Genomic DNA, 24,409 nt, shown 5'->3' with positions numbered 1-24,409 from the left:
GTTTGCAAAATCTTCCTTTTGTGCATAAACATATTTTTAGGATGGCAGGTGACTGTTCACATGACTGTCTGCCAGCTGAGAGCATGTTTACATCAGATTACTTTGATCCAGGTGCATTTAAGCTTCTGTTGATCCAGATGCATTTGAGATGTAGAGATTAAGTTATAGATCCACATGTTTAGATCTCAGAATCTAATTGGCTGACTTGGATCTCATTTTCCTGTAAAGCATCAACTCAGTAGGATTGTAGATGTTTTTTGAGCAAATTGTGCAGTGTGTCAGTCAGTTTCACAAGCATCTGTTTCCACTCAGCCTGGATTTGGAAGCCAGGACGTGGGTTGTTTGCCTCTTGAGTAGCCAAACATTTACCAAATTTGACATCCGAGCTGCTTTCAGAACTCTGCACAGAGTTTGTACTTTGTTTCCATTCTGTTGTAAAGAATATGCAATATGAAAAGTAGGATATTTGGTTGTATGTTCTTCTCCATTGTTCATAAATAAACTTTTGTATTTGATTTGTTAGGGCTTGCAAGGAGAACCAGGTCCTAAAGGAGACCCCGGCCAATATGGACCCAAAGGACAAAGAGTAAGGGATTTAAAATTTAGATTATATTAGAAATCATGATCAGACAACAACAAGAGCACTCAGTCTCTTATGGTCACCAAGGCTGCATTTATTTGATCAAGAGATCAATGAGTGATATTACCTTTTTATAAGTCATTTCTCGCAGTAAATCATCTTTAAACTTAGAAGCATATGTTTTGGGTTTGATTGTTGTTTTCAGGGAGATCCTGGCAAAGACGGTGAACCAGGAAGACCTGGAAACTATGGGTCCTCAGGGATAAAGGTACAGAGGAAGATTTTGATCTTGTATTAAACACAGTTTTACTTCATGACTTTTGACTGGTAAATGCCACATAGCCTTTGACATATGTTAGTTATGATTCACTAATGCTTTTGTTTGGCTTTATGGGCTTTTACAGTATTATAACTAGTCTCAGTGGACATTGGCTCATCTACAATCTCATTGTTTGTTGTTTCAGGGAGACAGGGGTCCTCGTGGAGCCAATGGCGATAAAGGCGAGCGAGGAGATGACGTAAGTGTTTTCACAGACTTGGATTGTAAACATTCAGTGTAGTAATGTGTGACAGATCTGCTTTTAGTGTTATCTAAAAGTTTTTTCTATTTCCTGTTCTTTTTTTAGGGACTACCAGGACCAGATGGCCCAAGAGGAGAGAGAGTAAACGAGCATTTATATTTACTTCTGTCTTAGTGTGAATGGTTGTGTTTTAAGCTGTTTGCAAATGTGGGTCTTTTTACATGTGAGGGTCAAAATATGCAGGTTATCTGATGTTTTTCTGTTTTTTTTTCTGTCAGGGCACACCTGGTGAAAAAGGTGAACAAGGTTCCCGTGGTAACAGAGGGCCCAGAGGTGACCCTGTAAGTATATGTCACATTTAGAAAATATTCCACAATGCACCCCTTCCAAACACAATGGTAAATCTCTGCTAATAATTTTAAGTCAATTTGAAATTACTTGAAATTATATTCGCCATCCAATAATAATAGTAATTTTGTGGATCTGAGCATCAAATACAGTTGAACAGATGCATTTTAAAACTTAAAAGCATACAAATGTTCCTCCTTGACAGAAATATCTTACAAAAATGACCTCATTTTGGGCTGCAGGGTTGAATGAATGCCTGAAACTCATTTAAGCTGTAAATTCCTTTAAAATTAGGTCATAAAAAGTCAAAATTATAACATACTATGTTATAATTATTTTATTAAAATTTGAAATTATGAGATAATGTCATAATGTCATAATTATGACATTAAACTTTTTATGTCATAAAACCAACATTTTATCTTACAGTAGTTATGAGTTTTGTGTCAACATTTCTATTTTATTTTATTTGACTATAAATTCCTCCATAATTATGACATTAAATGACAAAAAATATGAGAAACTATGGCATTATTTGAAATTATGAAATAATAGATTTGAATAATAACATAAATTGTAATTATGATATAAAATTTGAAATTATGACATAATAGAGTATAACTATGACAAAATTCAAAATTATGAGATAAAAAGTCATACATTTGATATAATAGATTATAACTATGACATAAGTTATAATTATGAAATAAAACGTTATAATTCTGGAATACAACGTAAAATTAGGACATACTACGTTATAACTATGACATCAAAACATTTGAAATTCTGAGATAAATATAATTATGACAAGAAATGTTTCTATGTAAATTTAAAACGATTATAAAATTAAATTTTTATAAATATTAACAATATTTTTGTGTGGATTTCCAACTGATAGAGGCAAGGCTGTATTATTTTTCAGACATTTTTTTATTTATTTATTGAAAACACTAATGAATTGCTCACGAGAAAGTCAATTTCTGTTTGATTTCACATTGACTTAAAAGATTGAGTGCTTCTAAGTACGAACATATAACGTCTGTTTCAAACAAATTCATTAGTTATTAATTGTTCATGTTCTGTTAGGTAAATTGTTTGACAGCTTAAGCCTTCTGTGTTTATGCACTCAAGAAGAAAATCATATTGTGTGAAAGAATGATACAAGTGACATGTATGTGGACTCTGACAGGGTGAACCCGGGCCCCGGGGTGAACAAGGACGTGAGGGGTCAGCAGGGCCAAACGGAGAACCGGTGAGTGAGTGGGTGGTATACAACAGATTTTGAGTGTGTAAGAGTGGGTCACTACAAGAGTTCAATTCTTTATCATCTTTATATATTTATACACTTCCTTAAACATTAATCCAGAATTATATGGTGCAGAGTATATAATGTATAAGAGCATGAACAAAGATGAAAGCTTATGACTTCAGGACACAGGCATTCTGAGAGGCCCTCTGAAATCTCTGAGATCATTAGAGCTCTGGGCTGTGTTAGGAGGTAACTTGAGGAACAAAGAAATACGACCAGTGCCTCTGCCATTTGTGATGGTATGGGCAGTGGGAGGGGAAAGAACAAAAGCTATATCATTTCCCAAGGTCAGATGGACTCCAGATGGACTCCAGATGGACGATGTCAGACCAGCTGGGCGAGTTCAAAACTGAGCAGCAGATACAGTTCAACATATGTATTTTAATACCTAAAACCATACAAATCTTCTTCCCTAACAGGAATATATTACCCTCTTTGTAGTAAAAGATGACGTCGTTTGAGTGTCCCAAACTAATTTAGGCTGTAAGTTCTTCCACCCAGCCCTAAACGCATAAAACGTAAATCATTTTGAATAGAAAAGCACTGGTGATTGTTTTTTGCATCCTCTTATGAAAAAAAAAACGAAGACATGTAAATTTCCATAGGTGGTCTTAGCTTGGCCAGTGTGGGAAACCAGCTGAGATGAGCAAACCAGCTTTGAGCTGGTTTTAGGCAGTTTTTTTTTTTTTACACGGGGACCACGTGAATAAATTGTGTTTATCTCAAGACAAAAATTCTTGTCTCAAACAAACATTTTGGCTAGTTTTGAGGCATTGAGTAACATTAATAAGAATGGTTCAACTTTAAGAAGGACATGAGTGCCAGACCTGACTCAAGATTCCCTGATGAAACTTGCTAATCTGCTGAGATTTGGACCTAGGAGTCTTGAGGCTTACATCACCACCACCAGCTGCACCACAGGACTCCATGCATGCTAGTTCTGTCAGCGCTTGACTTCTCTCGACAGCTCTTGTACACTGCCAGGCCAACTGCGAACAGATCAACAAATTTCTGTTGCCTCTCAGGACTTGAAATTTCCTGTGCAGCTTACACGAGTGTTCGAAGCAAATTCATGCCCAAATGGTTTCTCAGTTTCATGGTTTTCTCAAAAACAACAGCTGCTCTTTGGTTCTCACATAATCTACGTTAGTGACTAGTACGGAATGCCGTTATCCCAAAACTGCTCAGTTTTGTGCTTGAAGTTACCAGCGAATCACAAGTTTTACTTTTTGCTATGAGTAACACTCGTTTTTTTATTAGTTTTGTCCTGGCAGAGATATATTCCAGTGGAGTTGAGTGGGTGGGATGGGAAAGAACTGAATGTTCAAATACATGGAAATTTGGATGCGTTTCTGAACTCATGAGCCACTGCTTTCTCAAAGCCTGCTGTTTTTTTTTTTTTTTTTTTTTACTGATTTAATTTGCCCATGTGTCAGATTCCCCTCTATGAAATGTAATGCTGCAGTAAATAAGAAATGTATATATAACAAAATATTTTGTTACTGAGTCATTTTCGGAAAGAATATTTTTAGTTCATGACTCAGATGTCTAAGGCAAAAAAAAAAGCTAAATGTTATAACGTATGATACAATAACTGTATGATTCAAGTATATGGTCAGGTTGTCATGAATGGCTCTCTGTCTTCAGTCTCCACGCCCTTGACTCTGGAGTGACTTTTATTCTCCAAACAAAACTTTTTTCTTTTTTATAAGATAATGTTGCATTAAATTAAATTATTAATTAATAATAAACAAATAATTAAATATATATATATATATATATATATTTAATTATATATATATTTAATTATATATATATAGCAAAGCTGAATTTTCAGCATCATTACTTCAGCATTACTTTCAGTATCCTTCAGAAATCATTCTTATATGCTGATTTATAATCAATGTTGGAAACAGTTGAGCTGCTTAATATTGTTGGGACTTATGATATTTTTTCAGAATACTTTCATAAAAAAAAGTACAAAGAACAGTGTTTATTAAAAACAAAAAATTATACACTACTATTCAAAAGTTTGGGATAAATTTTTAAAAACAAAATTAATATTTTATATTATAATATATATATAATATCATATTATAATATTTATTAAGCAAGGATGTGTTAATTTGATAAAAAAGGTGATTGTCAAGACGTATATTAATAGAAAAGATTTTTAATAAATGCTGTTCTTTTTTTTCTTTCTTTTTATTCGTCAAAGAATCAAAGAAAAAATATTAAGCATCACAACAATTTCAACACTGATCAAAGAGCAGCATATCAGAATGATTTCTGAAAGATCATGTGACACTGAAGACTGGAGTAGTGGCTGATCAAAATTCAGCACTGTGTCACAGAAATACATTTTATTTTAAAGAATATAAAAATAGGAAACCAATATTAACAACTGCCATAATAATTCACAATATTTCAATTTCTTCTGTATTTTTGGTAAAAAAAAATTATATATATATAATAACATAGCCTTGATGAGCATAAGAGACTCAAATTAAAAACATCAAAAATCTTTTAAACGGCAGTGTATAAATTACATTTTTTCTTATATCCTGACCAAGCAGGGAGATCATATTAAACCAGCTAAGAAAACTAATTTAGGTTGGTTTAAGAGAGGGATATTAATATATTCGAATGTCTCCAGGAATATAATTTTTTCCCATTTCCAACAGGGTGCGCCAGGAAGGGTAGGGTCCCCAGGTTATCGTGGTGATGAAGGTGCTACAGGGCCCGAGGTGGGTGATGTTAACTAGACTTGATAACCTTTCAACCTGACCTCCTGCTGCATCTATGACCGACCTACATTTCCCATGTTGCATGTCTGTGCTTTAGGGAACCAAAGGGCCCAGAGGAATCAAAGGGGCCCCTGGAGATAGAGGCCTGATGGGAGAGAGGGTGAGTTGATCCTGTTGATCTTTACAACTGGTTTTAACTAATCAAAGGCAGTTGTCCAGTGCTTCAGCAAAGTTTTTTTTTATTCAACCTTCTTAGGGTGAAGACGGACCTCCAGGAAATGGAACAGAGGGCTGTCATGGTTTCCAGGTAGGAGACCTCTCAGTTTACTAAACCCCTTGCCTTTAAAATCTGTGTGAACAGGAAGTTGCTGCCAACTTTATTTCAGTATGTTGACCGAAAGTTAAGCATATTCTTCCAAAGCCATGGCCCAAGCCTCAAACTGATGTCATTAGAGAAGGCATGCCATTACAGAGCTGAAGCAAAGGATTAGATTTGATGAAAGATTACCAAGACTAATTAATTAATTTGATTAATTTTGCATGGATTTTTCAATTTTTCAAGTTAAGGCTAGCAATGTGCGCCAACAAAATAAACATCGTAAATTTTGATTTCATGAGGTCTTTAAAGTCATATCCAGTGGAGTATCTGTATTGTTTATGTGCATGTTTTGTGTCATTTTAGGGTTATCCTGGGCCCAGGGGAGATCCAGGAGCACCTGTAAGTATCCCGAACCCTACAGGAGATCTGTTTTTAACACAACCCAATAGTGTTGCAAAAGTAAAAATTCCCATTCATTTCTTCCACTGAGAAACTGATTTAGATTGACAATGAATAACACATTTAATTTATGTAATGATAAATGCTCATTTCATCAAAAATATATATATTTCCAGTAAAGCACCAAATTATTCTGCAGAGATCCATTAATCAGAGTTGCAGTTGGAGAAAAACCTCCCACACTCATAAATTACTGAGAATGATGTAATCTAAACCCCTTATTATATCAAACTGTTATATATTTGCATGTTTGAATATATTGCAAGAAACTTTAAATACATGATACTTTAAACTTATAATCATTGTCTTAAAGTATATATATATATACCATATATATATATATATATATATATATATATATATATATATATATATATATATATATATATATATTTATATAGTTCAAAGCATAAATGAGTATACCCCCTCTAAAACATAACTAATTCAGCAATTACTCTTTACTTAGAAGACATGTTAGGGTTCTTTTAAGATATAACTCTCCAACAAGCCTGCTTGATCAATTACCAGAGAAGAATGCCAAAATTATTCAGAAAAGTAAGATTTTCTTATTAAATAGATAAAATGTTGTGGTGCAAATATGAGTACACCCTCATGGAAGTAAAAAAAAAAAAAAAAAAATATATATATATATATAAAAGTTTAAAAAATAGGTTTAAGACTATTTTGATCAACTGGTAAGTATATTGAACCAAAACTTTTGAAGACAAGTTAATTTCCTGACAATTAAAAGTGTTATATAGCCCACTGAATCATACTCATATTTAAAGCTGGCACCACTGGTACCACTTGGGAGAGAACTGCCAAGCACTTAAAGAGGACAATGGCACAAGAGGAATACCAAATTATTGTTTTAAGTGTGAAAATATAGCAGAAGTAGCACCGACATTCAAAAACAATGCACTGCTGACGAGGCTCCTGAAATAGTCAGGTCTTCACTTTAAGTCTTAATTTATTGATGAGTGATTTTTTGCTAGAAAAAGAGTAGGAGAAATAAAATGCAATTGTCATAGAGCCAGCAAAAGCTATGAAAAGAGTGACGCTTTATCTCACAGAGTATGACGCAGCCTGCAGAAGTGTCATGCATGCTTGTTGTCACCGCTAGAATCACCTACTGTAGCAATGCACAATAAACTCCTTTTACCTCTTCCAAGGCACATATTTACAAAATAGAGATTTCTGGGAATCCGTGAATTTCGGATCCAAAAGCATCCAACATGTTGCTGGTGTTGCTAGAGGAGGAGTACAGGGAGAAGTGCTTGGTACCCACAGTGACGTTCAGTCGTAGAGCTTTTATATAGGGATGAATGAGGGCTGAAGGTGTGAGCTTATTAACACTGGCATGAATTCACACACTACTGTGTGATGTAAAACAAAAACTTGAAATAAAAGATGCTACCCTCCCCTTATTCCCTGCATTATTGGGCATTTTTCAGCATGACAATGAAGATATTCATTCTCCCAAAGTGAAAATCCTTCAGTGGACATGTATTTCACTCAATCTTAGCACTCTTGAGCAGCTGTGTGAGATTCTGTAGAAACGAGCTGAGCAAAACAGCCCCATTAAAGACCAAAGCATTTAAAGAGTTCGTCCAGGAGTTAAACAGGACAGATGTGAACATTTGTCATGAACATATACACTCAGTGCCAAGAAGTGTCAGAGCAGTATACTTTAACTTCTGGAGGAGATATTAAGTACTAGAATATTATAGCTTCATTTAAACAAAATTGGCTAATTTACTTATCTCACAGAAAATGTTGGCATATATTTTGTTGTTTGTATTAAGTATGTTTAATACATTTAAATTTGGCCATCTTTCCATGAATTATATTAGTGATCATTAAAAAAATATATTTTATATTTATTCAGAGGAGGTGTACTCATAAATGTATACACACACACACATTTCTTAGAGCTGATTTTTTTAAACATCCCTAGGGAAAAAAATTATTGGAAAAATCCTCCACAACTTAGCTTATAATTCACATCTATGGTTATCATGAAATTCAAAATTATTTACAGATTAAAAGAAATCCTCGATATGGAAGATGATGTTAATATTGAGAATGATTCGTATGATTTATTAGTGGTTTGTATTAGCATGCCTAACTGTTGATTCACAATGTCTTGATTCATCAGGGTTAGTGCATGTGTGTCTCACAGCAGGGACTGTGTATCGCAATAGAAACACAACAGCTCATCCCTCGCAGATATAAATCCTCTGTACTGAAGTTGAGACCAGACGTTAAGAGGAGACAGTTGATGAGCTGACACTGCAAAGACAATTCCTCTCATCTAATCTCCCTTCTTCTCTCTTGCACTTTCTTGAACTTCTCACTTTCAAGGGTGGAAAAGGAACCCCTGGACCCAAGGGAGATGATGGAGAGCCAGGTGACCCTGGACTAGATGTGAGTCAATTTAGATGTATTTGTGATTTTCACTATTTATTCTCAGATTTTATACTCTATTTATCAGAACTGGGGAAAATGAACATCTGATATGGGTTTCAGAAGTGGGTGTGGCAAAATGGCTTAATAGCGCCACCTATACATGCTGTATTCAACGGAGTGCGCCTCAAGCTACATTTACATGCATGTATGAAAATCGGTACACATATGTAACACACCACTACCTACAAAAAAGTCTCTTGGTACAAAATCCAAAACCCAACAGGAAGTATGTTATTTTAAATTTCCTGTACGATTTTTGTGCAGTTTTTGCCATTTCCAGGCCTCGTACTTTGACGAACTCCTCCTACAGGTTTAACTGGATCATCTTCAAATTTGGTGAGGGTCATCTTAAGGCCTTTGTGACACTAAATTGCGAAGATCTTCAGTTTTTGTCAAAGGGTGTGTCAAAGTTTGATGTTTTGCATTCACATGCACATATTCGTTTATAGTTATAGCACCACCTACTGGCAACAGGAAGTGACATGTTTAACACTGTGATGCACTATTAGCTACACAGTAAAATATGCCTTTGTGAGACTTAATTGCGAAGATCCTCAGTTTTCGTCAAAGGGTGTGTCAAAGTTTGATGTTTTGCATCCACATGCACATATTTGTTTATAGTTATAGCACCACCTACTGGCAACAGGAAGTGACATGTTTAACACTGTGATGCACTATTAGCTACACAGTAAAATATACCATTGTGTACTAAACATGTTAGAAACTTGCTCAAACATTCTATCAACACTTACTAAGTGCTAAAGCATGCTAATAATGCCATGAAACAGGAAGTTGTTGTAACTCATGCTTACAATGCCCAATCTGCATCAAAATGTACACGTTTTATAAGAGTCTTGGCCTGAACACATCTAAAGGCTAATATCCGATTATATTCATAGCGCTACATGCTTTTTAACAGGAAATGACTTGTTTTACAGTAACTTCCGTAAAATCCGATCTGCACCAAAGTTTACATGTTTAATTTAGAGCCTTGGCCTGCACACATCTACATTCCAATATGCAGTTATAATTTACAGCACCACCTGCTGACAACAGGAAATTATTATTATAATTATTTTTACCATAATTAAAGCATTAAAAGTCCAATCTGACCTAACTAACTTGTTTGATACGAGTCCTGGCCTGAAGACATCTAAAGGCGAGTATTCAGATATGCTAATAGCGCCACCTGTTGGCAGCAGGATATGACATGCTTTACACTAACTTAAAAATGCAATGTTCAATCTGCCCCAAACTACACGTTTGATAAGAGTCCTGGCCTGAAGACATCTAAATGACAAAACTCAATCATAATCATAGTTATAATCAAAGCGCCACCTGTTGACAACAAGATATTTCATCTGGCACATTTTTTTTCCTAAAGCCATCGGGTGACGGTGAGCCTGGGTGCGAGGGCCCTTTCATCGCTGCTTGCAGCTTTAATCTTTCTTTTCTCTTCTTAAGCCTCTTTATCATTTTATATCTCAGAGAAGTATACTTTTTCATAGCGTACAAAACACTTTTCTCCTCTTTTCCTTTCATTTTGACCTGTTTTTCATGAAATTCTTCACTTTACACTTTTAAAGGAATGTTCTTGGCTGTACTTATACTGTACAGCTGGAGTTGGTGGCATAAATGCAGAGTAATGCAAAGAAAAAATTTACATACACCATTGTGCAATTCTCAGTTTTCTTGCAACAAAAAAAAATAATAAAGTGAGCAATATTGGGCAGGTCATGGGATTTCAACATGGCTGCCCCATGATGTGACCTGCTGCATCTTAAATACAATTGCTTTTTCAGGATACTCTTCATCTCCTTTTTACACACTTTAAAGAGGAAATATTTATTTCTACATTAAAAAAAGGAAAGGAATTACTTGTATTAATGTGGAATTTTCCTTTAAGATGTGTTTGTTAAAGTGAAAGTTCACCAAAAATGAAAATCCTGTTATCATTCATTCACCATCTTTTCGTTCCAAACCCATAAGTCTTTGGTTAATCTTCAAAACCCTAATTCATATATTTTGAATGAAACATTTAAGCTTTAAGGCCAATTTATACTTCTGCGTCGGGTGCGCGTAGAAGGTACGGCGTAGCATACGCATTGACGTGTACCATACGTCGTACCCTTCGCCGTACCCTGACGCGCACCTCCTCAAAAATGTAACTACGCGTCTCGGCGACGCGGACCGCAAGATCTGTGATTGGTCGGCTTGGTAGCATCGCATTTCCGGCTACGCATTTCCGGCGTGTTCTTGCCTCATCAGGTTCACGGGTCGCACGTACCATCTCCTCCGACGCCTTCTCTCGTTTCTGCCTTTTAATTTGAGTAATTTCACTAAAATTAACTGTTTTTCAACCTCAATAAGCTCCAACTCCAACATGATCCGCTCTCTTTCAGTCGCCATTGCTTGTTGTAGTAGCCTAAACTCAAAACACCCGCGAGGAATCTAAACACAGTGGAACATTAAAACCCGCCCCCGCCAACTAGCGTTTCGGCGGTGCAACTGCAGATATAAATGCTCACGACGGCGTCACCTACGTGCGTAGCCTACGACGTACACTACGGCGTACCCTCGACGCAGAAGTATAAATTGGCCTTTAGCCTCCGCGTGGAGGGAAAGAAGTTTTATTAAAACTATCCTAATTCATGTTTCAAACATAAGCCAAATAATTATAGGTTTGGAATGATGTGATAGCAACCATTTTTATTGTGAACTATGAAGCATGAAGCGTCCTGGAGTCTCTCTCAGCATTTTCACTCTCTCGCTGTCTCCAGTGTTGAGTTCAGGCAGCTGTACATTTCTTGTTGTAATGTATACAAGGAAGCACAGTTTAAGGTCTAGATCTTTTTTAAGAAGACTGTATTTTGATTTACATTAGTTTTAAACAGCTAGAAAGGAAGTCTAATGATAGTTAATTTTCCTTTTTTTTATGAGAAAATCACATCAGGGCCCATTTATTTTTTTTAATTAACACAGGGTAAACAATGTTGTCATTGTTTGAATACATGCATTAATAAACAAATCATTCTAGAGGCTTGTAATAATTCAAATCAGTTTGGATAAACAAGATCGCTTGAGAGCAACACTTTTCTAAAGCCAGACTCCTCAGCTGGGTTACATTTTTTACCAGCCCCCACACACATTCAGTCCAACAGAGAGATCTACAGCCCTCTCACAAAACAACATGTGCTGCAGAAGTCACAGGTTTGGACACAGTGCTGCTTTTTGTACTCGATGATTGATTTTAGATGGTGGAAATTGTTGCAAAGAGGTTTAGATTTGATCAATTAAATTACGATTATTGCTGTCCAGTGAGATTTTCGATATGTTGTTTTAGAACAGCTAATGGGACAGATGTTGCAATGGAGACATTATTGGCAAACATCTAGCATCTTGCACCTTTTTTGGCCAATGAAAATTTTCTAAATGTTTGATATAGCCACTGCAAAAACAGCCTTTTGAGAAGATGCAATGTCCATTTAGTACATATTTAGGTGTTTCTAGCTTGTACTTATTTGAACAAATGCCTGAAACTTGTTATGACGAGCACTTCCTGTGTTTTCTTTAAGAAGAATCGCTTTATGTATTCCCCAATTGTAAATCACTTTGGATAAAAGCGTTCTGCAAAATTACTAAATGTAAATGCATAAGGGGGCTTGCTACAAAGTTTTTGAATGAGCTCCTAACATTTTGGCACTCCATATCTGCTATATACTGTACATGGATGCCATAAGTCATGCAAGGTGTGCTATTATACTGTACCTTCATAAGTAGACATAATCTTTTTTTTCTTGACAGATAATAAAACATATGAGGAAAAAGGCCGTAGACTTACACCTGAATTGTGCTTGAGCGTTACCTATGGCTTAGTTTTTTTTAATTTTTGTTTTCTGATCCCACACATCTACAAACATTTAAAAAGATGCAATTATTCTCTGCCCTGTCTGTATTTACAAGTGGAAATGATCTGATTTCATTCCAAAATAAACTTCTCCGTGCATCTGGGTGGTCAGAAAACCACTAGTAGCCTGGAAGCAAAGAGTTTGATCCCATGCATTCATCATTTAGACTTATTCCAATCAGGGGATGGAAGTCAGCAGGGACTTGACAGAGAACCGGCAGCAGATATGATGGCTAATATGTTGTTTATGTTGTCTAGCTGTGCTCTTCTGCAGTGCAAATGTTTGAGGAAACTGCCAACATGTTCAGTTCTTTGATCATTCTGGCCATTTTGCACATCTGCAGGATTAAAATAGCAGCATTTTCCTCTTAAAAAACATTTTAGCGTTCAGTTTTTATTTGACCGAATCAGCGGGTAGATCCAGAGCTGTTTGTTTTGTACACCGTAACTTGGATCCTAATGGAATACATTTTACAGTAGGACAAAAGCATGGACTGCAGACATTTCAATATCGCATATCTGTATTTCATTATGTCACTTCCTTACATCTGGAACATAAGTATTGTAGCACTGATTAGCAGTATGGCCCTATACTGTATATTGAATTTCTGACTTAAAAAGGATTATATCATGATATATACTGTGATATAAATTGACTTTGAGTGGTGAGATGAATGTCAGCTGTAAACATATCACACATGCTTATATCAAAGCTCTGAGCTCATGTCTTATTTTTACATTAAAACAGCCTTAGTTGCTTCATTGGTGGTCGAACAAGCCGACGCAAAATGGCAACAACTAATCGTGCTCGCAAGCTTTCATCTTCAGTCATCTGGAGTCCATTTTTGGTGACCTAACGCCCAAACTGGTTCTCTATTCATTACTGTGTTTGTCTTAGGCCATACAAAACCAAAAACTTCAAGGAACTGGTGGAGACGTGCATATGTGGAAAGAATGCTTTGCAGCTGATGGCTTTTCATGGTCCTTTCTTTAGAAATTTTGTTCTTATTTTAAAATTACTGTTCTATCATTAAAGGCATACAGTATACCCTTTCTACAGACTCACAATATTGGCTGTGTTTGCTAAGACAAGCATCACTGTTAGTATTTTTTATATTTACATTTACATTTTTGCATTTAGTAGACGCTTTTATCCAAAGCGACTTACAGTGCATTCAGGCTACACATTTTTTTTTACCAGTATGTGAGTTCCTTGGGAATTGAACCCACAACCTTTTGTGCTGCTAACGCAATGCTCTTGTTTGGACTAAGAAATTGGCTCATCCAAAGGAAACAGTAAGTTCTTTTGAACTTTTTAATCATCAAACAAATCTTGAAAACAAGTAGCAACTGTTTTCGGTAATAATAATAAAAATAATCAAAGTAATGATACATTTTTCTTGAGCACCAAATCGGCATATTAGATTGATTTACGAAAGACCATGTTATACTGAAAACTGGAGTAATGGCTGCTGAAAACTTCAGTGGTTAGTCAGTGGTTAACCAATAGTGGATTTTACCGATACCAATATAGGTTGGACCACACTGGCCGATAACCCATTCATAAAAATAGTTTTCACAACTGGTACTGAATGAAAGCTAAAATAGTGAACTTTATTACCAAAAATAAAGTGTTAAACCACATATAATAAAATGCTAGTATTGAATATTCATTAATCATCGATCAATTTTAGTTTATTAATTAACAGATGCATTCAATTCAAGCAATGATCCAAAACTGATTATTTAATCCCCAAACAGGCAAAAGTTCTCTTCAAGAATGAAAAATGTGGCGTTGATGATTTTGAAGTTTGATGTTTGACAAAGCAGAGCAAAACAGAAAGTGAAAGTGTGATCTATGTTATAAAACCATACACAATCTCCAAGCCTACAGAGAATGCAAGTTAACATTGATGTCAGACAAATGTAATGTAATTCAATGGAAAGCTATGTGAGTGGCACTCTTGTGTTGTGGAAGGATTTCTGTCGGTTGCATTTGCTTTCTCACGTCACTAACTTTAAAAATGCAACTGTGGAATTAAACATTTGGTGCAGATTTGCGTATGTTTTGGTCACATTGTTCAACTAATGTTAGCGTCCTCTCAGCCTTAACAGCAATTTAACTTGTTTTTCTCTACCAATGCAGTATCTAGTCAAATTTATTACTTTATGATATGAAAACATGGAATGTAGTGTACTGTATGTGTACGGTTTCATTGTCGATCTTTCACATCTGAATTGTCCAGCTCTTTGCAGCGTGCAGCTGCAGTCGACCTTTATATGTTTTTTTTTAAATTAAATAAATGCAGCCTTAGTAAGTATATGTAAGTATAAGCACACGACATACAGTATATGTTATTTTGTGGTTTAATTATTATAATTATATTATATATACAGGTCCTTCTCAAAAAATTAGCATATTGTGATAAAGTTCATTATTTTCCATAATGTAATGATAAAAATTAAACTTTCATATATTTTAGATTCATTTCACACCAACTGAAATATTTCAGGTCTTTTATTGTTTTAATATTGATGATTTTGGCATACAGCTCATGAAAACCCAAAATGCCTGTCTCAAAAAATTAGCATATTTCATCCGACCAATAAAAGAAAAGTGTTTTTAATACAAAAAAGTCAACCTTCAAATAATTATGTTCAGTTATGCACTCAATACTTGGTCAGGAATCCTTTTGCAGAAATGACTGCTTCAATGCGGCGTGGCATGGAGGCAATCAGCCTGTGGCACTGCTGAGGTGTTATGTAGGCCCAGGATGCTTCGATAACGGCCTTAAGCTCATCCAGTGTTGGGTCTTGCGTCTCTCAACTTTCTCTTCACAATATCCCACAGATTCCCTAGGGGGTTCAGGTCAGGAGAGTTGGCAGGCCAATTGAGCACAGTAATACCATGGTCAGTAAACCATTTACCAGTGGTTTTGGCACTGTGAGCAGGTGCCAGGTCGTGCTGAAAAACGAAATCTTCGTCTCCATAAAGCTTTTCAGCAGATGGAAGTGCTGAAGTGCTCCAAAATCTCCTGATAACTAGCTGCATTGACCCTGCGCTTGATAAAACACAGTGGACCAACACCAGCAGCTGACATGGCACCCCAGACCATCACTGACTGTAGGTACTTGACACTGGACTTCAGGTATTTTGGCATTTCCTTCTCCCCAGTCTTCCTCCAGACTCTGGCACCTTGATTTCCGAATGACATGCAAAATTTGTCCAAAAGTCCAGTGCTGCTTCTCTGTAGCCCAGGTCAGGCGCTTCTGCCGCTGTTTCTGGTTCAAAAGTGGCTTGACCTGGGGAATGCGGCACCTGTAGCCCATTTCCTGCACACGCCTGTACACGGTGGCTCTGGATGTTTCTACTCCAGACTCAGTCCACTGCTTCCACAGGTCCCCCAAGGTCTGGAATCGGTCCTTCTACACAATCTTCCTCAGGGTCCGGTCACCTCTTCTCGTTGTGCAGCGTTTTTTTGCCACACTTTTTCCTTCCCACAGACTTCCCAATGAGGTGCCTTGATACAGCACTCTGGGAACAGCCTGTTCGTTCAGAAATTTCTTTCTGTGTCTTACCCTCTCGCTTGAGGGTGTCAATGATGGCAGCAGTCTTACCCATGATTGCGGTTTTGAGTAATGAACCAGGCTGGGAGTTTTTAAAAGCCTCAGGAATCTTTTGCAGGTGTTTAGAGTTAATTAGTTGATTCAGATGATTAGGTTAATAGCTTGTTTAGAGAACCTTTTCATGATATGCTAATTTTTTGAGATAGGAATTTTGGGTTTTCATGAGCTGTATGCCAAAATCATCAGTATTAAAACAATAAAAGACCTGAAATATTTCAGTTGGTGTGCAATGAATCTAAAATATATGAAAGTTTAATTTTTATCATTACATTATGGAAAATAATGAACTTTATCACAATATGCTAATTTTTTGAGAAGGACCTGTAATTATTTAATTATAAAGTGTTTCATTTTTGGACATTTATACCATTGTCTTCTATAGTGACCCATGTGGAAAAGCTGGAAATGCAACATTGCACTTTGTTATGAATAGTGTTCAGATACATTTCAGAAAGACAACTTGTTTGTTTAGTCAGAAGAGATCACTTAGCGCATGTCTGGTGCCTAAATCATGAAAACGCAATGGTTCAGACAGATGCACTCAAAGTTCAAACACACACTTTAAAATAATTAGAAATGTGCCCTTGTGTTTATCACCTCCCTGTAACACTCTTCAACTGCTCACAAGATCCTTTGCTAGTTCTCATTTTGGAGGGTTTAATTTTACTGGCTAAAGACCCCCTGTAAAAGTTTTGAGTAGTTTACCATAGTTAGGTTAATCTAGACAATAGAAAAATGTGTTTGGTTTTGCAAAGATCAAAAAGAAACTAACTGACTATAATTCCAAAAGTAATCATTAGCGAAATTGCAGAGGCCATAAATTAAAATGTTTACTATGTGTTTTATAACTGAATCTTAAAACCTGGCCAGAGGCTCTACATAATAAACATCAGATTTGGAGGGAATAATATCCACAATAACACAGAGGGAAGAACAATTTAACATGCTGAAACAATGACTGATTTAAAGAAAAGTTAAACTGTTGTGATTGAACACACTTGAATGTTTGGGCTACAGAAAGGCCTTTATTAATCAAACGTAATGTGTACATCACATCCAAACATTTTGCAGCATATTGTTTTGGAGGTTTAAACTTTATATACAACTGATCTTTATGTTTATGAAGACTTCTGTTATTAATGGTTTTTGTTAAGACGATCACCATTACTATTTCTCATACTTAGGGTATAACCAGTCAACATTTTGTTACTTTTATGATCAATTAAGCATGATAGCAACCAACCACTTTAGCAGCCCCACACAGTAGCAATTGTAGAATGCTAACAATCTAGTTTGTGTTGATTATTACATACAGTTTGGTTGATACAGAGTCAAACTGTGAACTGTTTCTGAAAAAAAAAAACAATAGCTTATAGCAACAAGACAGTTTAAAATGGAAGCTCATTTATATCATGGACTAAAATAAATAAATATAAATAAATAAATAAATATAGCAATTGAAAGTAACTTTTTCTTAGTGCAACATTACAATTGCGAAGTAATCACAGTTGCAAGAAAGAAAACTAAACTAAACTAAAATAAAATTGTAGTTCTCTTACGAGAGCTCTCTCGTACTGCGTCTTAGCTAAGACGCTACGGGAAAAGTCTCTTTTCACGAAATACTGAAGCAAAAAATTATCCTTAATTTTGTATTTTTGTAAAGCGCATTTGCAGCAGTACACAGCCATAGGCGAGACGGCTCGCTCGCTCATTGGCTTGTTCTGCGGCAACTGCACAGCCTATCGAGCGCAGGCTGATGCAACATCAGACCAATAAGGGCGCTTCGCGCCTTTCTTGCCATTTCCCGCCGAAACGGGTGTGGCCCAACCTATAAAAGGAGCTCGAAAAGGCTGACTCACCTGATTTTTCATCTCTTCAGCGAAGCTCACGCATCGCTGGATCACGAGGAAGCAAGCGCCGTCTGGAAGAGCATATCAGCAGGACGAGCCATCCTGAAGCCGCTGGCACCGCCGCCTTCCACTGCCGTTCCTGCTGCGCTATCCGGCGCCCATATCCTTTATAATCCTTGTTCTGTGATATTCTGTGTGTGTGTTCGCCCTGCGACGCACATTCACAAAAGAGCTGCGTCTTTTTAAAGATGCCTTCGTGCGGCTCGTGCAGAACCCCGCTCAGCGAAGGAGATCGTCATGTCATCTGCGTCTCCTGTCTGGGTGAAGACCATGCAGCGCTCGCGCTCGCTGATGGTGGATGTCCTCATTGCGAGTTGATGCCTATGGTGACTCTGAGGACTCGCCTGGCATCCTTCTCGAAGCCTGCATCATCCGCTGCGCCGCAGCGCCGTAAGAAGCGCCGCTCGCAGCGCCTACCAGAACCGCCTCCAGCTCGGCCGAGCTCGCCGATTCCCTCCGCTTCGCCGGTCTCCCCTGCATCGCTTTCCGATGCTCAGCGTCCGCTGCTTGCCGACGCGTCATCGGAGGAAGTGGATCTCAGGCCCGCATCGGAGGAAGAAGACACGTGCTCTCTGCTTGCTTCGGGCAGTGAGGGTTGGGCGAGCTCCGTGGATCTCGCGCCCGCTGCTCAGAGGCCCAGCAGACGGGGGGATATCGATAAGGAGCTGATGCGTGTACTCTCGTTGGCCGCGGCGAGCCTCGGCCACGAGTGGTCTGCACCAGCGCCCCCTTCACGTTCCCGGCTGGATGGTAGCTATCTTCCGGATGAGCGCTCTTCCTCAAGCTCAAAACACGCCCCTTTTCTTCCTGAGCTTCACGAAGAAGTGGCGAAGGCTTGGGACGCTCCATTCTCGGCGAGAATCCGCTCATCTGTTTCGTCAGCATTCTCCACACTGGACGGTGCTAAGAACAGAGGCTACCTGTCACTTCCGCCGGTGGAACAGGCTATAGCAGCGCACCTTTGCCCGCCCTCTGCTGGACGGCGGACTAAGGCGGCGTTGCCATCCAAAGCCTGCCGCATGACGTCATCGCTGCTCGCACGGATATTCTCTGCTGCTGGGCAGGCTGCGTCTGCGTTACACACCATGGCGACGTTACAGATTTTCCAGGGCGATCTTCTCCGCAAGCTGGATGAGATGGGACCTGAAGCGATCTGTCTCGCGGATCTGAGGAGTGCTTCGGATCTCTCCCTCCGCGCTACTAAGTCCGCTGCACAGGCCATGGGACGGGTTATGGCTTCCGCTACGGTGGCTGAGAGGCATTTGTGGCTGACGCTTTCTGACATCAAGGAGTCTGAGCGCGCTGCGTTTCTTGACGCTCCGCTAACTCCTGCCGGCCTCTTTGGATCTTCCGTCAATGAGTTTGTGGAGAGATTCGCCGAGGACCAGAAAGCTTCACAGGCGTTCAAGCACTTCTTGCCGAAGCGCTCCAGTTCTGCAGCTAGCCGCTCTAGACCGGCCCCACAGAGCTCTCAGTCATGCCCACCGCCTCCTGCTGCGCCATCAAGACAGCGTCAGCAACGCAGCTCAGGACCCCGTTCTCGCTCTTCGAGCCGTCGCCCCGCGCCGCGGGAGCCACGGCAGAGGATTGCGGTGAAGCCAGAAGCCCCGAAAGCATCCTAGCACTGCTGGGAAAGCGCCGGTGTTCGAGTTCCGCTGCGGCCGAGCTCTCACCCAAGCGCACCGCTGTTGCAGTTCCAAGAGTTGCGACTGCCTCAGTGTCTTCTGCAATGTACAAGCCTGCACGAGTGCCCGCTTGCCTGCACACAAAAGCTGTTATCACGGCTACCCAGATGTTTCACAAAAACAGTGTTTTTTCTGGTGTTCCGGCCACGGCCGATGGTGCTATAAATGTTGTGACGATGCCCACTCCTCAGTGCCCATCTCCACATGTAAGCACAGCCCTACACACAGGGCCTGCGCTCATAATGTCGACTCAAGTCGGTCGCGCACACTACATAGTAAACGTGCCCACCCCTCAGTGCCCACAATTACTATGTCACACGCGTCATGTGGTTTCTGTAAAAACGAAACCCGTGCACACTCGTCCGGCCACGGCCGATGGTGCTTTAAATGCAGTGACGATGCCCACTACCCAGTGCCCATCCCCGCATGTAAGCACAGCCCTGCACACAGGGCTGGCGCACATAAGATCGACACAGATCGGTCGAGTGCGCCGCATAGTAAACGTGCCCACTTCCCAGTGTCCACATACACTATGTCACTTACGGCGCGGGGCTTCTGTAAAAACGAGGCCCGTGCACGTACATTCTGCACAGGCAGACGGCGAGTTGGAAGTGGTAAAAGTGCACACATGCAGCCCACGGTTACTCGCAGATATATTGAGTCCCACGGGACCCGCTCAGCCTCCCTCCAGTCGTTTAAGCGCCGGAACGGGGTCGAGGATGAGCGATCTGCCCGCTGTGATCAGCGCGCTCCCCGCCTCAGATGCGCAGCACACTCGAGTGCCGCCGTTGCCCAGTCAACAGAGCGCGTGTCACATCCAGCCCTTAGCCATTCATGCAGATGCATGGTCAGCGCTTCCAGGGGTTTCGGATTGGGTGCTAGGCATTATAAAGAGAGGCTACTCGCTACAGTTTTCTCGACGCCCACCGCGCTTCTCAGCGCACGTCGAAACTACGGTCAAAACAGAAGTAGCACACATACTTCGGGCCGAAATATCAAAACTGTTGAGCAAAGGGGCTGTAGAGCCTGTGTCTCAAGCTCAAAGCGAGGGGGGGCTGTACAGCAGATACTTTCTGGTGCCCAAGAGAGACGGGGGTCTCAGGCCCATACTGGATCTAAGACAGCTGAACAAGGCATTGATGAAACGCAGTTTCAAAATACTCACGACCAGGAAGCTCCTCGCGCAGATTCGCAGAGGGGACTGGTTCATGTCAATAGATCTGAAGGACGCGTATTTTCAAATACAGATAGCGTCAAACCACAGGCGGTTTTTGAGATTCGCCTTCGAGGGCCAGGCATACCAGTTTGCAGTCCTGCCATTCGGCTTGTCCGTAGCTCCTCGTACGTTTACGAGGTGCATGGATGCAGCGCTCGCTCCTCTCAGACTCAGAGGCATACGAGTGCTGAATTATTTGGACGACTGGCTGGTTCTGGCCCAATCACAAGCGGAGCTCGTGGACCACAGGGCCGTTTTACTCGATCACCTCGAGAAGCTCGGCCTCAGTGTCAATTGGGCGAAGAGTTCGCTGAACCCCAGTCAGACGATCCTGTTTCTGGGTATAGTTCTGAACTCGTGTTCCATGACGGCGCGACTGTCACCACAGCGCACGATGGGCATTCAGCGCGCAGCGAGTTCTTTCCGCTGCGGCGGGACTGTGTCGCTCAAACACTGTCAAAAGATGCTGGGTCTCATGGCCTCAGCATCTCCGGTTCTGTGGCTGGGCCTGCTCCGCATGCGCCCCCTGCAGTTCTGGCTGAAGGCTCGGCTGCCGCGCAGAGCGTGGGCGTCTGGCCGGCTGCATTTCAAGGTGGATCAGAGCTGTGTTGCGGCTCTAGCACCTTGGACAGCGAACGGCTGGTACCGATCAGGTGTAAGCCTGGGGACTTCCCCGAGTGTGAAAATGGTGTCGACAGACGCCTCCACTTCGGGATGGGGAGCGCTGCTCGAAGGCAGACCGTCCTTTGGCCTATGGTCAGAACGGGAAAAGCTCCATCATATCAACTGCCTGGAAATGCTGGCAGTGGAGAACGCGCTGACGCGCTTTTGTCCCCATATCAAGGATCACCACGTCGTAGTCCGTTCGGACAACATGTCCGTGGTGTCCTACATAAATCGCCAGGGCAGTCTCGGGTCCCGAAACCTGTACAGGCTGATGGAACGCCTCCAGATTTGGGCTCAACGCAACGTGCGCTCGCTGAGAGCAGTGCATGTGCCTGGACTACAGAATCTGGGTCCAGACAGGCTGTCCAGAGGCAATGTCCCTACGGGCGAATGGTCTCTACACCCGTAAACAGTTCGGCTGTTGTGGGAGAGATTTGGCATGGCGGAGGTGGACTTCTTTGCATCCCACGAAAACGCTCACTGACCCGCGTTCTTTTCCAAGAACGAAAGCGCGCTGTCACGGAAATGGCCGTGCTGCCCGCTTTATGCGTTCCCTCCCGTCTCCCTCCTTCCCCAGGTGATAGAACGGGTGAGAGAAACGAGATGTTCAATACTGCTTGTGGCACCTCTTTGGAAGAACCAACCATGGTTCCCAGATTTGATGCAATTAGCAGATGTCGCCCCATGGCCGGTACCGTTGAGGAGAGATCTCCTCTCGCAGGCCAGGGGCTCGATTTGGCACCCTCAACCGGAGTTGTGGTCCCTCCATGTATGGGCACTCAACGGTTACCCGCTGATCTCGCAGTGGGAGTGCTAAATACCATCACTCAGGCTAGAGCTCCGTCGACACGACATCTGTATGCCTCGAAGTGGTCGGTGTTCTCCAGCTGGTGCACAGCTCGAGGTTATTGACCCCTTAGTTGTGAGGTGACGGAGGTCCTCTCCTTCCTACAGGAGCTGTTGGATAAGGGCAGAGCCCCATCCACGCTCAAAGTTTATGTGGCGGCCATCGCGGCGTTTTCTGAAACGGCGTCCGGTCAGTCAATAGGAAGGAACGATTTAGTCATCCGGTTCCTCAGAGGAGCTAGGAGGCTGAATCCTCCCAGACCTCCGTCAGTCCCTATGTGGGACCTCGCGGCGGTTTTGGAGGCCTTGAAGGGTCCCCCTTTTGAGCCTATCCAATCGGTTAGCCTTCAGCATCTGTCGTTCAAGACAGTATTCTTGTTGGCTCTCGCTTCTGTGAAGCGTGTGGGTGATTTGCACGCGCTCTCGGTGAGCCAGTCGTGCTTGGAGTTTGGGCCCAATGACTCAAGGGTCATACTCAAACCTAGGCACGGTTATGTGCCGAAATCCCTCAACACACCGTTTCGGGCTCAGGTTATTGCCCTGTCTGCCCTGCCGGTGTCAGGGGAGGATGGAGACTCGAGTCTTCTTTGCCCTGTCAGGGTTTTAAGAGCTTATGTGTCTCGCTCTGCTGCCTTTCGGCAGACGGAGCAGCTATTTGTCTCGTTCGGTGGACGTTCCAAAGGAATGGCTGTTTCGAGACAGACTCTATCCAGATGGATAGTTGACGCCATAGCGTTAGCTTACGCTTCCAGGGGCCTTCAGTGCCCGTTGGGCGTCAGAGCACACTCCACAAGAGGCGTCGCCTCGTCGTGGGCGTGGTCTACTGGGATCTCCTTGCAGGATATATGTATGGCGGCGGGTTGGGCCTCGCCGTCTACATTTATCAGGTTCTATAACCTGGAGGTTCCCGCCTTGCAAGCAAGGCTGCTGTCGGTATAGAAGAATCAGGGCCCTGAGGGGAATTCTGAATTCATGAGCGCTATGCGCTGCCGACTGTTATATGGGCAGTATTGCGTAAGACCCGCATTGCCACATTGGTCAGGCCTTGCCTCGGCTGTGTGATGTCATATTGCCGCATCTACGGATGCTGCTAGATATGGGACGGAGGGCTTTCCCCCTTTTCTGTCCCGGACTCTCTGTGAGTCCCTCAGGTGACTGTGCACTGTAAATCCTGGGCGTTGCTTCAGGTTTATTGGTGTGTGATCCCTGCGCGCACGGCGTTTTACATCGGGTTCCCGTAGCGTCTTAGCTAAGACGCAGTACGAGAGAGCTCTCGTAAGAGAACGTACTCGGTTACTAAACGTAACCTCGGTTCTCTCTAGAAGAGCGAACGAGTACTGCGTTCTCTGCCGTGCGTACGATTCACTCTGGTTCGCTTCGGCGATGAAATAAATCAGGTGAGTCAGCCTTTTCGAGCTCCTTTTATAGGTTGGGCCACACCCGTTTCGGCGGGAAGTTACAAAAGTAATTTAAAGTGCTTTACATAAAAGGAAATAAAATAATCATAAAAACAAAAAAATAAAAAAAGGAATTTAAAAACTTTTAAAATGATTTAAAACTGATTTAAAATGAATCTGAAACAGTTAAAGATAGAAAATTATTATATATTAAATACAGAGCAATCAGTTTGGACGTAGCAAAGTGCTCATTCAATAAACCTACAGCTAAACAGATACGTTTTGAGTCTGGATTTGAATGTGGCTAATGTTTTAGCACATCTGATCTCTTCTGGAAGCTGGTTCCAGCTGTGGGCAGCATAATAGCTAAAAGCAGACTCCCTTTGTTTTGTGTGAACCCTTG

At 41.0% G+C, this 24,409-nt stretch overlaps 1 protein-coding gene across 1 annotated transcript in view; it reads left to right on the top strand.

Moving 5' to 3' along the window:
• Positions 1-24,409, top strand: part of col6a1 (collagen, type VI, alpha 1) — a 48,572-nt gene that overhangs the window by 10,092 nt on the left and 14,071 nt on the right. The window contains exons 15-25 of the mRNA XM_059538071.1: positions 524-586; positions 786-848; positions 1,045-1,098; positions 1,207-1,242; positions 1,380-1,442; positions 2,639-2,701; positions 5,443-5,505; positions 5,603-5,665; positions 5,762-5,812; positions 6,188-6,223; positions 8,648-8,710. Of these exons, the coding sequence (XP_059394054.1) occupies positions 524-586; positions 786-848; positions 1,045-1,098; positions 1,207-1,242; positions 1,380-1,442; positions 2,639-2,701; positions 5,443-5,505; positions 5,603-5,665; positions 5,762-5,812; positions 6,188-6,223; positions 8,648-8,710 (618 nt within the window). The remainder of the gene's footprint in view (positions 1-523; positions 587-785; positions 849-1,044; positions 1,099-1,206; positions 1,243-1,379; positions 1,443-2,638; positions 2,702-5,442; positions 5,506-5,602; positions 5,666-5,761; positions 5,813-6,187; positions 6,224-8,647; positions 8,711-24,409) is intronic.

This window comes from Carassius carassius, chromosome 44 (genome assembly GCF_963082965.1).
Source record: "Carassius carassius chromosome 44, fCarCar2.1, whole genome shotgun sequence".
Lineage (NCBI taxonomy): Eukaryota > Metazoa > Chordata > Actinopteri > Cypriniformes > Cyprinidae > Carassius > Carassius carassius.
This window is presented reverse-complemented; position numbering and strand designations above follow the sequence as displayed.